The sequence below is a fragment of the Eurytemora carolleeae genome, unplaced genomic scaffold, assembly GCF_000591075.1.
Source record: "Eurytemora carolleeae unplaced genomic scaffold, Eaff_2.0 scaffold239, whole genome shotgun sequence".
NCBI classification, from domain to species: Eukaryota; Metazoa; Arthropoda; class Copepoda; order Calanoida; family Temoridae; genus Eurytemora; species Eurytemora carolleeae.
The window spans coordinates 20,606-38,400 of NW_019397018.1; the positions used below are offsets into that span (position 1 = coordinate 20,606).

The 17,795-nt window shown below is 30.5% G+C and overlaps 1 protein-coding gene and 1 long non-coding RNA gene across 2 annotated transcripts in view; both read left to right on the forward strand.

The window, feature by feature from the left end:
* Positions 1-13,808, forward strand: part of LOC111711161 (ceramide synthase 6) — a gene marked incomplete at its 3' end in the record, with an annotated part of 21,014 nt that extends 7,206 nt beyond the window's left edge. Inside the window, exons 4-12 of the mRNA XM_023485433.1 lie at positions 419-513; positions 820-867; positions 4,807-4,883; positions 5,650-5,755; positions 9,176-9,265; positions 9,668-9,744; positions 11,128-11,212; positions 13,357-13,409; positions 13,799-13,808. Coding sequence (XP_023341201.1) covers positions 419-513; positions 820-867; positions 4,807-4,883; positions 5,650-5,755; positions 9,176-9,265; positions 9,668-9,744; positions 11,128-11,212; positions 13,357-13,409; positions 13,799-13,808 — 641 coding nt within the window. The remainder of the gene's footprint in view (positions 1-418; positions 514-819; positions 868-4,806; positions 4,884-5,649; positions 5,756-9,175; positions 9,266-9,667; positions 9,745-11,127; positions 11,213-13,356; positions 13,410-13,798) is intronic.
* A 431-nt stretch (positions 13,809-14,239) lies between these two features.
* Positions 14,240-15,334, forward strand: LOC111711155 (uncharacterized). The gene is made up of 2 exons (XR_002767196.1): positions 14,240-14,349; positions 15,037-15,334. It is a non-coding gene; the product is annotated as an uncharacterized LOC111711155 (long non-coding RNA).
* Positions 15,335-17,795: the final 2,461 nt, after the last annotated feature.

Here is a 17,795-nt window from a genome sequence, read left to right on the forward strand (position 1 = left end):
CTCCTAGCCCCTGAACAAATTTCTGTAAACGCCCCTGAATATCCAAATAAGGTTGGGTTTGAAGGAACGATTATCTAGGTATAAGGTTGGGTTTGAAGGAACTATTATCTAAGTATAAGGTTGGGTTTGAAGGAACTCTCATCTAGGTATAAGGTTGGGTTTGAAGGATCTATTATCTAGGTATAAGGTTGGGTTTGAAAAATCTATTATCTAAGTATAAGGTTGGGTTTGAAGGATCTATTATCTAGGTATAAGGTTGGGTTTGCAGGAACTATTATCTAGGTATAAGGTTGGGTTTGAAGGAACTATTATCTAGGTATAAGGTTGGGTTTGCAGGAACTATTATCTAGGTATAAGGTTGGGTTTGAAGGATCTATTATCTAGGTATAAGGTTGGGTTTGAAGGAACTATTATCTAGGTATAAGGTTGGGTTTGAAGGACCATCAACGTGTTTATCCTCCTGAAAATAAAACATTGGAGCATGCATACAGATCATTCTCCACTATATCAAAGGTACAATATCATAACATACAGATGTTTAATAAATAGACATTTTTACGAAGGGCTCTCTAAAGCAAAGTAATATATCAATATTATTATGCCAGGGACGAAACTTAATAAATAGAGAGAAGTAGTTAAACTACAAATAATCAGTTAAACCACCTATTTTTAACATGAACAGCGCGCACAACAGAAGTGGATCAACGATGTCTACATTATTTTTTTTTAATCCGATGCCCTTTAGAATATTAGAAAAAAGTTTCAAGAATTTAAAGTTTAGAAGATAATGAGATTTTAAAATTGAATTAAATTTTGTAGGATCAAGCTTTAGAGCTCGCGGGTACAACAGGACTCTCCTATATACAGGTATAATTTACAATTTTATTTTGTACATAATAGATATTGTAAGTACAAGCATCTAACTGCACATTTAGTATTAGCCCTAGCTTTTTAAATAACTTATATATTTGTACAAAACTAAAACTACCTGAAAACACATAAAATGAAATACATATTTAAACCTTTTTGTACATAGCTGATATTATTTGTACGTAACTGGTACTAGCTGTACAGTGTACATTTCTGAATCTTTCTGTACATAGCTGAAACTCTCTGTACATATCTAAAACTATCAGTACATATCTTAAAGATATCTGTACATATCTTAAAGATATCTGTACATATCTAAAACTTTCTGTACATATCTGTAAGCTATCTGTACATAGCTTAAACTATCTGTACGTAGCTAAAACTAACAGAATGCAAGAAATTGAAAAATGCAGCTTCTAATTTAATGCAAGCACACAAATCATTAAATTAATTCGTAAATAATAAATATGTTAAAAATAAGGATTAGCTATTGAAGAGTGAGGGTATATATTATATGTATTTTAGTTGTTATTGATTATGTATTAAGTTTAACCCCCCTTTTGCATTTCTAGGGGTTTACTGACATTTCCATAATTTTGATTTTTATGCTTCATAATTTATATAACGTTATATACTATATAATAAAGCTCTTTGCTCATATATATATATATATATATGTTAGCTATAGATGACCAAGCGGCTGAACCAAATTGGCTGCAATTTATTTAGGGAACTCATGGGTGACATGACCGTGACATATTCGAATTATTTTTTCCCAAAGGAGTTTTTAAATTCCACGGACAACGTCGGGCTCTTCAACTTGCAAAAATATAAAAATGTAAGATCAGGATGAGGCCATTTTACGAAATGCAATGTTTAAGCAAATATTAATCTCGCGGTTCTATTGTTTAAAATAACTTCTGCACTCAGCTCTGTAAACATTGAACATATGAAATTGTTTATAATACATAAAAATTATATATGTAACTGTCTATACACATGTTGTTCAAGGATTGCATAAAGGAACTTTCAACTTTTTAACGTCCATTATGTATAAGCTTTCATCTTTAATTTTAAACTTTAATTTTAAACCTAAAATATCGGTTCATTGTTCTGTACAGACTTCTTGTAACAGTACGTACAAGCTCCTCAGCGACAGCTTGAATTGTACTGTACATACTTCTTGTACCAGTACGTACAAGCTCCTCAGGGACAGCTTGAATTGTACTGTACAGACTTCTTGTACCAGTACGTACAAGCTCCTCAGCGACAGCTTGAATTGTACTGTACATACTTCTTGTACCAGTACGTACAAGCTCCTCAGCGACAGCTTGAATTGTTGTGTATATCGAAGGTTACTTGGTCCTTACAGCTGAAAAGTTTTTGCCACAAACTCAAATTTTCTAATCCCTATACCTTTAGAGCCTAAAGTTGTAAACCTTTTATCTATATTTCAAACATAGATTATTTGATCTAACAGAATTCATAGTTTGAAATATCAAAGGTTTACAATATTTGGTTGCAAAGATAAAGGGATTAGCAAATTTTGATTATGTGACAAACACTCAATTCCTTTAAAGAGTATCGTAAATGAAATTCCTTGCTTTCCTTCTTAAGGTCTATATATTTGTGTGGATTTAAATGCAAGAATTACATTAATTACAAAAACAACCATTATACTATAATCAGGGGTCAATATAATTCCCTTTTCAATCCCATTTGGGATTGACGAATTTGAAAGAAATGGGGGCAAATTCTTGAATTGGGGGCAAATTTTTTTTATATGATAATTAAAAAAAAAATTGGGGGCATTTTTTTTAAAAATTGGGGGCATTTTTTTAAATTGGGGGCAATGGGGCAAATGTGTAGTGGAATTTGAAAAAAAAATTTTAACTGGGGGCATTTTTTTAAAAAATTGGGGGCATTTTTTTTTCAAAATTGGGGGCAAAAAATTATTTTGGGATCGAGAAAATCAGCTTTTTTGGGAATTATATTGACCCCTGACTATAATCAGTTCATTAATTTCTACAAAATTGTCTTACTCCATTCAGAAAACCAGGGTTCCGATACCGGGTTTGATCACAATACCATGGAATAATGGAAACTTGATCTTGCTAAGGAAGAATATCCGACCTAATAATCGAGTAGTTTTTAAGGAAATATTGATTAGTTTACGGATTTTAATCGGCTCCTTATTTTAACTACGTCTAGAGAATCCGACCCAGATATAACCTGGCCTATCCTATTTTAAGATCTAATACAATTTTAGGTCGGAAACCCCGAAAGCCGAAAAACCTTAGGTTAGAAACCTTAGGTCAGTTTCCTCTCGATTTGATGAGCGGGTAACTTCCGTGAGTGCGACCACAAAATTAAATATTTTAAAAGTGCGACCACAAAATTAAATATTTTAAAAGTGCGACCACAAAATTAGATATTTTAGAAGTGCGACCACAACAATTCGCTTTCAAAGAGAATGTTGCTAAATGTTACCAGCACTATAGCAGACACAAGTCTAGTCCCCTATTTTTAGCTGAAAAGACTTTTTATCATTTGTAATTACTCATCTAATATGGATATCTAAAATTCCACTAATGGCGGGAGTAAATCACAAATAAATTCCGCTTTGATGAAATATTCCGAAATATTTATTCTGGGAGGAAAGCTTATAATTTGTATTATACATTCTCCACATAATATCTATCTTTTTTATTATCAATATCTAAAAATCTTTCTTTGTATTGCTATCTAGTATATTCATGTTTACGTCTATATATCAAACAATATATCTTTGTATATTAATATCTTTGCAACCCAAAGTCGTAGACCTTAGATTTTTCAAGCTATGAACTCTGTTAGATCAAATAGTCTAAGTTTTAAATATCAAAATGGTTCCCCATCAGGTTTGACGTGATATACATGTCTATATATCTAGATATATCTAGCAAATCATCTAGATGTATGTTTTTGTAACTAAGGAATCTGCATGAGGTTACGAGATTATATGAAAGATCAGATTTCAAAAAAGATCAATAAATATGGTGGATCTAGTACACTTCAATACAAGGAGAACAAATAGTTTAGAATAAAACACATCTCACTCTACAGAGGTTTGGTCCATCACCATCACCGAATGGTAAATCATAATACAGGGTGAAGACAGTTATTTTTATCCATACTACAGGTTGCAAAAACTAATTTTATCCATAATACAGAGTGAAACTAATACTTTAAAACACAATACAGGGTGAACCCATCATTTAATACCATATAGCAGGGTGAATTGGAAATACTTATATCCATAAAAGTAAACCGGGTTGAAGAAAATAGTTCATGTTCCTAATACAGGAAGAAACATTATTTTATATACTTAAAGTGCAGGATGAAATAAGTCTAGTACAGGGTGAAGACAAATTCATGTTATGTATTATGTTTAACTAATGTTTGGTATGTTTGTCTGTTATTTCCCGAGTTTCCATCTATTCTCTTGATTTATCTATGTATCCCAAGGACTAATGATTAAGAAACAAAAGACTTCTGATATCTGTATGCTAGAAACCATCTTATGAAAGGTAGAGGGGAGGATTTTAATATATGCACAAAAATAATGCCCTTTGGTAAAGAATTGATCGATATCCACAAACTTTAACAACCTAATCCCTATATCTTTAGGATCTTATGAATAAAACTTAGACTATTTGATAAAACAGAATTCAAAATACCTCAGCATCAGTTTTGAAAAGTTCAAGGTTCAAGTTCAAAAGTTGTAAAAAATAAGTCAAGTCAAAGCTGTGAAGGGTTCCGTTGTAAATCTGAAATTGCCATCTTTGCATAGAGGGCCGCTTAAAAATTACGCTTACAGTCCCTTTAATAGAATTAATAGTAATAAAGTTAGCTGAACTGCTGTGTACTGTACTCATTTATGAATTTTCATCATAGGTTGAAAGATGGTTACGGCAGAGAAGACAAGCTGAATTACCAAATACATTACAGAAATTCTGTGAGACGGGGTGGAGGTAATCTTACATTAAAAAACATTATTTTCCTCGTTTCTAAATAAAATTTGTATTTGTTTGTACAGTCGTCGTACATATTTTAATTTTGATTTCTACCCAACTTTTAAACAGCAGAGAAACATAACATGTAAATTAAGAGAAGTTGTCAATTAAAAGCTTCGCTTTGTTTACTTCTAAGCTTGTGATTTAAAAAATGCTTGGTAAGCATTAAAGCATTGTTAATAAAAAAGTCGTCTTCATTGCAATAACATAATTGCTGACCCCTGTAAGTGAACAGTTATTGATTGAATGACTTTGTAAAGTAGAGGAGTTAAAAAACAAGATTATCTTGTTTTTAATTTTAAAAATTATCTTTGAACTCTTCAAACAACAAATTTAGTCAAAGAAAGCAAAAAATAGTTTACATATACATAATATACTAAATGAACTCAAGCGGATTAATTAGACTAATGATTTAATTACCAAACAGCCCAAACTAAAAAGCTTCTGCCAAGAAATTAATGAATATATGTAAACCAAGATAAAAGGAATAAATATATTGCCAAACACATAAAATACAGGAAAATAGATTGATAAAACCAAGATTAATTCTATACTAGTATCCTTGTCTATGTTTAGGTGGATATTAAATACTGGTATCCTTGTCTATGTTTAGGTGGATATTCTATACTGGTATCCTTGTCTATGTTTAGATGGATATTCTATACTGGTATCCTTGTCTATGTTTAGGTGGATATTCTACACTGGTATCCTTGTCTATGTTTAGGTGGATATTCTATACTGGTATCCTAGTCTATGGATTCCTATGTCTATGGAATAAGCCCTGGTTTTGGAATATTCGCTACTGCTGGTACGATTATCCATATCATCAGGTTAGATTATACAATATTCATATTTCAGAGTCATTTTCAATTTTTGATATCTTGTTTCAAACTCCCCATTTACATCAGGAATTCTACAAGCTTTTCGCGGACTTTAATGATATGTAAATTCAGTGCTTAGGATCCATTTAATTTTGATGCGGATCCGGATCCTGGATCCGCACTGTAAAAAAATGGATCCGGATCCACGTCATTTCTTTAAGATTTACTGAATTTTTTTAACAAATGAGAAACTTCAAACTTTTTGTCTTTTTTTTTCGCTTATTTTTATGCTAAAACTTGATGAACCAATTAGGAATCAGAAAATTTTTATAATCTCTCTTTTTTTGCCTCTTGGATCCGAATCCGTGGATCCGCATATTTTTGTGGATCCGGATCCAGGAAGTCAAAATCTTACGGATCCATCGGATCCGGATCCTAATTGATGAATGAGGATTGAAGTTGTAAAAATTTGCGGAGAATAAATGAAATAAGTTGTTTATATGAGTGTAGGAATATTATTATTAACTTTCACACAGGCTCTTTCACATAGTTGGAGCCGGTCAAATAAAATAAATATTTAGGTTCTAATTTTACTGTCCCGGCTGCCACTGCACTGTAAAATATCCAATATTTTCCTTTTAATCCAGCTTTCATAAAAAATTTAGTCATTTTAGTTCACAAATGAAATGTATAAAGATTTTTTACGAGTTTTTAATCTTTTTTAACATGAATAATGGGAAGGGGTTGAATGAACTATGTGATAAGTAGAAATTAATTATGTCATCCTTATCGTATTCCTAGAAAACTCCAATCCCCCTATATCAATTGCAACTTTCCATCTTAGATTATTTGCTCTAACAGAATTCATAGTTTAGAATATCTAAGGTCTCCGACAACGGATTGCAAAGATATAGGGATTAGAAAACCAGTGTTTGTGGCAAAGACTCAATTCCTATGAATTTGAACCGTTTGAAATTGGCATATTATTCGTGTAGTATTAAAGTCAGTTCCAATTAAACTGAATTATTACAGGGATATCCTTGTTAGTTGATAATATAAGGTAGATCGGAGCTGGTAACTTAAGATAGGAAAACATTCGGAAACCAGGTTAATAAAACCGGTTTCGTTTGTCAGTACTTTCTTAAGTTTCAGGAAGAGCACCTAAACATAGTTCACTAGAAAACCACGTAGAAAGTAGACATAGATCACAATTTATTTTCTCATGAAGAATTTCGAAATTTGTATGAAAAGGAATAATTTTTATTTTCAGATCATTTTTTAGAAAGCACAAGTTTAAAAATGTGATTTTTGAATTATTAATCCAGAATAAATACTAGGATTGGTGGATTGGTAGATTATAGTCCTTAGTGCCAATACATTCTATAAAATGTTTCTGGTTTTCTAGCTTTCATTCATTTCAAAACTATTCAATTATACGTACAATTGAAGTATTTACCAATGTAAATTATAAATAAATTATGCGTAAAAACGCCATTTTTCGAGTATAGAAATAATAAACTTGCTTTCATACTCACAGTCATAGTAGTTTTAAAGGGACAGACCGGCTATATAAGGTAGTTAAACTGAGTATGCTGTGTTGTGGACGAATTCTTTAGGTTTCATTTGAGACATATAAAACGTTTCCACGATGTATGATTACTGAGTTTGAGTGCAAAGTCGACGTTCAAAATCATGAATTTGGTTGGGTATATTTTCAGAATCGGTTTTTTGAAATTATTAAATAACGACGACGAAAAATATAATAAAAATTCTGTAGTAAACTAATTAGATGTTGAAGAACATATTTCTCGAAAGAAGTTTGTCAATCAATCGAAGTTAGAATTAGTTATTTACTTTTTTATCATTATATTTAATTTCTTATTTTCTATGAATTTGTTCGCATATTTCTTTAAATTCTTCAAATGTCGTCTTTTTAATAAATATTCCAGAAAATCTGCAGAAAATCTTTGTGATGAAAGAGAGATTATAGAAACTAATAATTGAATAAGATTACTTATTTTCGATGGAGTTAATTTTTATTTTCTTAACCTGTTCCTAAACAACTAACTGTAGAATTTTGTTTATATTTTTTGTAGTCGTTACTTAATGATTAAAAAAAACGATTTTGTGAACGTATCCACCCAAAAGTACGATTTTGAACGCTCAAACTCAGGATTTACAGATCTTTAAAAAGTTTTATATTTCTCAAATGAATCCTAAAGAATTTGTCCACAACACTGCATACTCAGTTTAACTACCTTACATAGCCGGTCTGTTCCTTTAAAGAAGACATTTTCAAGATATATTATCTTAAACTAAAGATGAGATTTAAAATTGTAAACTTTTCCTTTACAGATATGAAGGTGGATAAACATGAGTGCGAAAACTTTTACTGGATAAATAACTAAAAAGTTTTATGATTTACTTGAACGTTATCTAGCTTATATCAAATAGATTCTAGTACAATAGATGGCAACGTAGAATTTGTACACTCTCAGTACAGCTGTATTCTGGCGTCACAATTTTCAATTCAGTTTTTGTGTCCGACAAAATTGTTAATAATAGTAATAGTTTTAGAATAAAGTGCTTATCTTGTAGTAAAATAAGTGCAATTAAATGTGTTCTTTATTTTCTGTTTTTACACTTTTTTATTTAATCTTGAAAAACATGTCAACTAATGGGAGAAAATTTCGTTTTTCTTGTTATATTTGACACTTATGACGTCGTGTATAATTGGTTCATTTCTCTGTTGCCACCTATTGTACTTGATAATCTATTTGGCTTATATGAAAGTAGTTATAACATGTATTTACTATTCATTAAGAAAAACACATTCCTTTTAACTGTGTAACCTCGTATCTCCGCTAGTTTTTTTATCTTCAAAATTGAAGTTAAATGAATAATTTCTGTTTTATAATAAATGAAATTCTTCAGAAACACATGCAAACTTTAGTTTTCTGTGATAATTAATAGTAAGCTAAGAAATGTTAACTTGTATGCACTTTTCATACACTCTAAATTACGAAACAAAAAAATTCTCTTATTTGGCAGCAAAAGAATTGGACGGCTGCCGAATTAGCGATTTTTTATCGAATATAAGCGATTTTTGACACTTTTTTAATTTTTAATGCTAAATAAGCGATTTTTATGTGTTGTAATTTTGAGTGTGAACACTGCAGCACACATTACATTATTACATATATTCGTGTTTATGTACTAAATTTAAAAGATATGGGTTAATAAGTCTGTATATTTATATATCTATATTACACTGCAATTTTTCTTTTACTTATATAATGTACATTGTACATACACAACACGCATACACTTGAGAGTACAACAGTGAATAACTAGTAATGTACAATGTTGACTCTGCTATATGGTTTTAGTACATGGTTTACTGTACATGCATTCACTTGTAATGTACAGGTTGACTCCGATGTATGGCTCTACTACATGGTTGAATTATCCTTCTACTGGTCCTTATCAATATCACAGTTCTTTGATGTCAAGCGGAAGGTAATAAATTAATTAATCAGTCAATCAGTCAGCTAGTTCATTAATCATTCAATCCATCAATCAAGTAATAATTAATCGTGAATTCAAGTATTCTAAAAAGTAGTTTTATGAAAAATGTATACAAAAATGTAACAACCCCCCGCCACGCACCTCTGCCCCTTTAGTAAAAGTAAATTCAACCTATATGACGCATAAAATCTGACCGCGTCAACGTTGTTGCACCGGCTAGTCCTGTCCATTGAGTTAGGTACAGTACAAACTGGGAGGGGATAGGTTGACCCGGCTCGGAAATTCAAATGTACTACGGCTGCCCGTGCCGACCTCCCATTCCTGCGAATCAATTAAATCAACTTACCATCTTCTGCTGAAAAATGTATTTTTAAATGATAAAACTTGTTTCAGGACTTCTGGGAAATGTTTATCCATCACAACACAACCATTGCACTCATGATGTTTTCATGGACTGCACACTTTACCAGGTTAATATATATATATATTATATGTAATCTCGGTTTTCATGGACTGCACACTTTACCAGGTTAATATATATATATTATATGTAATCTCGGTTTGTCTGTTTATCCGGACATAACTCAGGATCCCCTTGACCGATTTGCTTCAATTTTTGATTGGGGAACTCGGGAGATTCACGGGAATGTTCTTAGCTTGGTTATGAGATTCTAAATTTAGTGGGTCGACTTCAAGAGCAAAAATTTAGTTTCCCGGAAAAATCGTTCAATTGCGGGTAAACGGCTGGAGTAACTTTAAGTTACCTGGATAAAGAAGTAATCTCGGTCTTTCTGTTTTTGGATGTCCGATCATAACTCTGGAATCCTTTGACCGATTTGCCTAAGTTTTGATGGGGGAACTTGATCGGGAAAACTCTAGGCAGAACTGGGCCCCAAGCTAGTATAATGCTCATATTAAAATTTGAATACAGAAAAAAAAGGTTCTTTGAGTATTATTTGGGCTTCAAGGCTTAGAGCTATAATGATGATATGCTTGGATTGCGAATCCTTTGCATATATTCATATATTTATAATTTTAAATGTATTATTCTATATACATCATTATTTAATTGAAACATTATAATCATAATTTCTCTTCTAAAGACTCGTCCAAATATTTTCAAAATTATATTATTGTGAATTGCTCTAATCTTCTTAAAAGTCCGTTAGTTCAGTTTTAGATTTGGAGTTCAAGTCTAATTTGATCTTTTATACTTATACATTATACATATAATAGAATACGGACTCGTCTGTATACCTCATTTTCCATTCTTAACTGGAACTGTAGTTTAATAGTTCCTTAATCCTGTATTCTTATTCTAGAATTAGAACTCTGGTTTTTACAGTTCCTTAATCCTGTATTCTTATTCTAGAATTAGAACTCTTGTTTTTATAGTTCCTTAATCCTGTATTCTTATTCTAGAATTAGTTAATCCTGTATTCTTATTCTAGAATTAGAACTCTGGTTTTCATAGTTCCTTAATCCTGTATTCTTATTCTAGAATTAGAACTCTTGTTTTTATAGTTCCTTAATCCTGTATTCTTATTCTAGAATTAGTACTCTGGTTTTTATAGTTCCTTAATCCTGTATTCTTATTCTAGAATTAGAACTCTTTTTTTTTTATAGTTCCTTAATCCTGTATTCTTATTCTAGAATTGAAACTCTGGTTTTTATAGTTTCTTAATCTTGTGTTCTTCTTCTGGAATTAGAACTGTGGTTTTCATAGTTCCTTAATCCGTTATTCTTCTTCTAGAATTTGAACTCTGGTTTTTAAAGTTCCTTAATCCAGTATTCTTCTTCTAGAATTTGAACTCTGGTTCTGATAGTTCCCTAATCCTGTATTCTTATTCTAGAATTGGAACTCTGGTTCTGATAGTTCATGATTGTGCAGACCATCTACTAGAGCTTGCTAAACTTTGCAAATACATCAAATATACGGTAAATATAATAGATTTTTTTGTCGTCTTCACTATAAAAGTTTTTAATGACGGGGCAGTTGCGCGTGTTGCGCAGGATGTACGAGGCGACGAACAAAATGGCTTACAGTGTACACATGTAACCATCACTTGCAATAATTGAATGTTTCTCTCTCTTGTACTTCATAATTCATACCTTTCAAGGTCTTATCCTTTATCTGGTTTATCTTGGTGTAAATAAGATTTTCGAAAACCTAATTAGATATGCTAATACCTGGTATGAAACCTTGTGGTTTAAATTGCCCAACTTGTCCCTGTATAGAGCCTGGAACAGTTATAAAATCCTCTAATACCACTGAGAAGATTGAGATTAATGGAACTTTCGACTGTAAGACCAGAAGTGTAGTTTACTGTATTAAATGTGTGCAGTAAACTACAGACAACAAGATCTTTAAATGAAAGAGTGAGAGAACATATTGGTTACATCTCCGTACAATCCAGCCTACAGGAGAACATTTTAACCTTCCTGGAAATGAACTCTACCATCTAAAAGTTTGGGAACTTGGGAGAAGTTTACTTGAAGTACGAGAATCTAAATACATTAAAGATTTTATGACTGAACTTTAATCTTTGTGAGGAAACAATTTCAAGAAATGACGAGGGTAAACCCGGACCGAAATATATTTTCAATAAATGAGGAACTAACATCTACTTTTTACTCTACAGAGGTTTGGTCCATCTCCATCACCGAATTTTAAATCTCAGAGGAATGAACAGAAAAAGTAGTTTTTATTTAATTGTAAACTGTAATTCAGTATTTAAAAAAAGAAGAGTATTGTTTATGTCCAATTCTTTAAAAGGTTTAAATAACCCTCCTTAAACAAGCCCCCCTCCCTCCCCCCTCCCCCCTCCCCCCCGATTTACGTAAAAGTTCGTTAATTAGATCAACCCTCACCACCACTTTTTACGCATACGTATAAACAGTTTGTTTTTAATCTTTGTGACAGAAACAATCTCAAGGAAAAATAATTGTCTCAGAACATTTTTTATAAAGTGAATATTTGCAAATTATCTTTTTTCCATCTCATAATCTGAGTTCGTTTCCCTTTTGTCCATTTGAGAGCCCAATTTTTTTTCAAAATAATCTTTTTTGTTTGTTTATTTTCTTGTGGTTTTTTTATCGATTTTGATGGTTATTATATTGTAAGAACTGACAAGGGTCAACCCAGACCGAAATATATTTTCAATAAATGTGGAACTAACATCTACTTTTTTTACTCTACAGAGGTTTGGTCCATCACCATCACCGAATTTTAAATAATAAAAATGAAAAATATGCATTGTACTTTTCCACTTTTTATTGATCTTTTGGCATTTCTCCTTTTTCGTTTTTGTTCTCTTTTTCATTTCATACAACGCATAAAATATAGTTTTGAATAAAAGAGATTTAACGAACACTCTTTGCCTTTTTCTTGTAGTTATAGTTTTATTTTATTTTGAATTTAGTCTTTTATTTAAATATGTAAACTTGCAGTGCGACTAATCTAAGCTAATATATTTAAAAATAATTGAAGTTTCAATTTTAAACTAATTCATCAGCAGTTTCTAATTTGATTCTTGATAATATTTAAACAAATTAGATGGTACAATTTTAAACTAATTCATCAGCAGTTTCTAATTTGATTCTTGATAATATTTAAACAAATTAGATGGTACAATTTTAAACTAATTCAGCAGCAGTTTCCTTGATAATATTTAAACAAATTAGATGGTACAATTTTAAACTAATTCATCAGCAGTTTCTTATTTTATTCTTGATAATATTTAAACAAATTAGAGAGTTCATCTTTAAACTAATTCATCAACAGTTTCTTTTTGATTCTCGAAAATATTTAAACAAATTAGAGAGTTCATCTTTTAACTAATTCGATCAGCAGTTCTTTAATTTGATTCTTGAATTAATAAGTTTTCGAGTTTTATCATTTTTTACAGCACGAAAATACGCTTTTTAGAAACCCGTAGCTGGAGTTTGTAATGTTGAGAAGAAAAAAATATATAAAGTCAGACGTGGTTATTCTTAAAGTTATTCTTAAAGTTATTCTTAAAGTTATTCTTAAAGTCATTCTTAAAGTTTAAAGTTATGTTGATAAATTCCTTTTATTTTAGAAATTGTGTGACGCTGTGTTCGTCTTGTTCTCAGTTACTTGGATAGTTACCAGGTAAACTTTAGTAGTCATCTATCTATCTATCTATACTTGGATAGTTACCAGGTAAACTTTAGTAGTCATCTATCTATCTATATATACTTGGATAGTTACCAGGTAAACTTAAGTAGTCATCTATATATATACTTGGATAGTATATATATACTTGGATAGTTACCAGGTAAACTTTAGTAGTCATCTATATATATATATACTTGGATAGTTACCAGGTAAACTCAAGTAGTCATCTATCTATCTATCTATACTTGGATAGTTACCAGGTAAACTCAAGTAGTCATCTATCTATATATCCAGGTACGTGTGGTACATATATATCTATCTATTTGAATGTCTATCTGTCTTTCTATGCTAGTAGTGGTTTATATTTATCTCTAGCAAGCTAGGTGTGGTATCTATCTATATATCTATCCAATCTCATCTATATATCTATCCAATCTCATATATATATCTATCATATCTCATCTATATATCTATTACATCTCATCTATTGATCTATCTATTTATATATTAATCTATCTTTCTATTTATTAATCTATGTATCTATATATTTTTCTATCCATTTATATATCTATCTATCTAAATATTTATCTATCTATATCTATATATTAATCTATCCATCTTTACATTTCTCGATATATCTACATATTTATCTATCTATTTAAATATTTAACTAACTATCTATCTATTTATCTATCTATCTATCTATCTATCATAATAATAATACCATAAATAATAATAGAAATGATATCAATATAATATCTAAACAATATAAAGATCATCATAATAACAATAATAATGATAATGATAATCTAGATGTTTCCTGCCTACTATATATTTAATGATAATCTAGATGTTTCCTGCATACTATATATTTAATGGTTTACTGGGAACTCTGCAAGTTCTTCATCTTCTCTGGACATATTTCCTCATCAAGGTATTTTAAAACATTTTACATAATTTCCTATTCACAATGGTATTTATAGATCCTTTAAGATTGAATGAGATATCCAAGATGTAGCTTTCCAATTGTATTTTATTTCATTTTAATGGAATATCAAAGAATTAAAAATATCTATGTAGATATTGTAAAACTACAAAAAAGCTTGCTTGCTGAGTTTATTAAATATTAATGATAATTAGATAATTATTTATTAAACTTTTGAAGGAATTGTGGTTTTTTTCCCACAAACTCAAATTTTCTTTTTCCTACATGGTGATAATTCTAGCGAAGACTTCTTGATCAAACAGAATATATAGTTTGAAAGACTACGACTTTGGTTTGCAAAGATATAAGAATTAGAAAATCAGTTTTTGACAAACTTAATTTCTTTAAAATCATCTGTTTATTGAATAGAACTCTGAAAATAAATCATGAAAAGCCTTTTGGAAAAAAACCCTCCCCAAACAGTTGGATTAAAGTTGGTACGAATAGGATTTTACGAAATGTTTGACTGTTCAGATCATTGGGAGGCTACACTGTTTTTGATACCGGGCCGACTTTGAAGCATTTTTCCTTGGTTAAACACCATTGTATTTTTTGGATTATTTTAAAGCTAAACATTAAATTTTCAGTTACGCGTTTATAGAAGCACTATTTATTTTACAATTTTATTATTTTTAGGCAATTCACAAGGCAATGACGAAAGGAGGCGTGGACGACAAAAGATCAGATTCTGAACCAAGCGAGGACGAAGACGAAAATGACGAAAAGAAGGACGATTAATCTTTTCAAAATATTTTGTTTTGTATAAATTATTTGTTATTTTTTCTCATGTTTTCTTTTGGGTTCTTATAAGACTGAATTGGAGAAGTACTTTTTAAAATATGTTGTGCAAAATTATTAAAAATATTTATCGACCTTGAATATGTTTTCAAGAAAATGTGCCACAAACTATCTGTGACTAAACACATATCCTGCATATTTAACATATATACCTTTTCTTATACATTTATCAATTACATAGAATGGTAGGCGTTTATATCAATACAATGATTTTTAAAATCAAGGTTTGATCGTTAACAAGCCTTTACAGAATCACAAGTTTAGAAGTAGACAAAGAGAAGCTATTATTTGATAACTTTCCTTAGTTTCCATGATTGTATTGATATATACGACGACGACTGTAAATAATGTAAAGAGATCAAAGTAAGTACTTCGATATCTTCTAGTTAAATCAGGAATTTGAAGTTTCTTAAAATCTTAATATACTAACTTTGCAAATGAAATTAAAGTTTTTGACGAAGCCAAGTCTTAATTTTAAATTTCATTTTTATCCTAATTTTTTTTTATACTTGATAATAAACTGTTATTTTGAACATCACTGCTTTGAAGTTTTTAAGAAAATTTATGACGTAATTATTTTCAATATATCTAGTACGTGTTTAGAATAATATAACCCTGCTTCTTAAATGTGTACTGTAGAGTCTAGGTTCATAAATTTCGATCGATGTTAGAAAACAGCATTTGTGTAATGGTGTGCCTTTATGTACGTTTTACATATATATGTATGTACGTTGTACATATGCATATGTTATACTTTGATAATAGAGTTTGGCCACTTTTTAGATTAAACTTGTAAAAATCCTATTACCTAAAATGTTTGTAACTGTCGTTGTAAAATCAAATATTTTGCTTAATTTTTAAAGAAGTTAAGTCCTATTCTTAATTGTAGGGATAGCGTATATAACCTAAGATTGTGTAACATATTTTTTATCTGGAAATACCAAATTATTATTGTTCAATGTTTGAATAAATTATCAGATTTAAACAGTGTTTTTTTTCTTCAAAAAAGTACAGAGTGTCCCACAAAACATTCAGTCGTCAACCTACTTTCACAGGTATAATTCTTGAAACAATAACCACATTATTCTTCTATTCCTGGTATCTCCTAAATGTGGTCTGTCTTTTTTGTGCTGTAAATATTACCGGATATGAAAGAAATTTTGTTCAGATTTAAATTTTATTAAATAAAACCATATCTGAACGAAATTCTTCATATCTCTGGTCATATTAACAGGACAAAAAAAGGTAGACAAAATTTTGGAAATGCCAAAGGGGTATTTTGTTATTATTAACTCTAGAATTTTACTTATCAAATTAGGCTTACGACTCATATAATGCTAATTATTTGATAAGTAAAATTTCAACCTTCCATTCGTCTTGTTACTGTCATATTTCGTGGGACACCCTGCTTTAGAGTAAATTCAAATTTCATTTGGTTAATATCAAGAATAGGTTGGAAGGTAAATATTTTAGTCTATATTTATAATTGGTAGATAGAACATGGTGTAGTAGATATATTGGTAGATAAAGGAAAGTGAAGTAGATATATTGGTAGATAGAGAATAAGGAGATAGATATATTTGTAGATAAAGGATAGGTAGATAGATATATGGAAAGATAGAGGATAGGTAGGTATATGGGTAGAAAGAGGATAGGGAGGTAGATACATTGGTAGAGAGAGGATAGGTAGATAGATATATTGGTAGAAAGAGGATAGAGAGGTATATATGGTAAGATAGAGGATAATGAGGTAGATATATGGTAAGATAGAGGATAAAGAGGTAGATATATGGTAAGATAGAGGATAGGGAGGTAGATATACTGGTAGATAGAGCATAAAGAGGTAGCTATATGGTAAGATAGAGGATAGGGAGGAGATATATTGGTAGATAGAGGATAGGGAGGTAGATATACTGGTAGATAGAGGATAGGGAGGTAGATATATGGGTAGATAGAGGATAGGGAGTTATATGGGTAGATATACTGGTAGATAGAGGATAGGGAGGTAGATAATATCAGCTGATCTCTGTACCACTGTGTAGTGTGTAGAGTCTATATGTAAACATTCAAGGTCTCTCCTCAGTGTAAAACAACCCTTGTTGATGTTTATAGTTTCTGTAGATAGTTACACCCTATATTCTTACAGAGAACGTCTGTTTCTAAAATTCTGGTGGAAAACCTTTCTTTACAGATTGAAATTCTAACCTTAAACATTCTAAGTTAAATTTCTTGGTTAAAAGAATCTGATTTCGAAGGAAATGTCAACGAAATTCTAAGTGACCACCTTTTTCAAGAATGATATAAACAATTCAGAAACCAATATATTAAACTTATTGCAGGATTTTTTTTCTTCTGAATTTCGTTTGAAATCATTGATAAAAATAAACATATATTTATGAATTATATCGCGCAGATATTCAAAATCTTATTTAACTTTGTTAAAGATTCTGGCTTGATACAGTAAAACCAAAAACTGTGGAATATGAAGACGACATTCAGTAAAACCAAAACTGTGGAATATGAAGACGACATTAAAGCAATAATTAAGAGTATTTTGTTTGTCTTTCAGGAATTTTTGGGTCAGGAGTTTGTGTTTC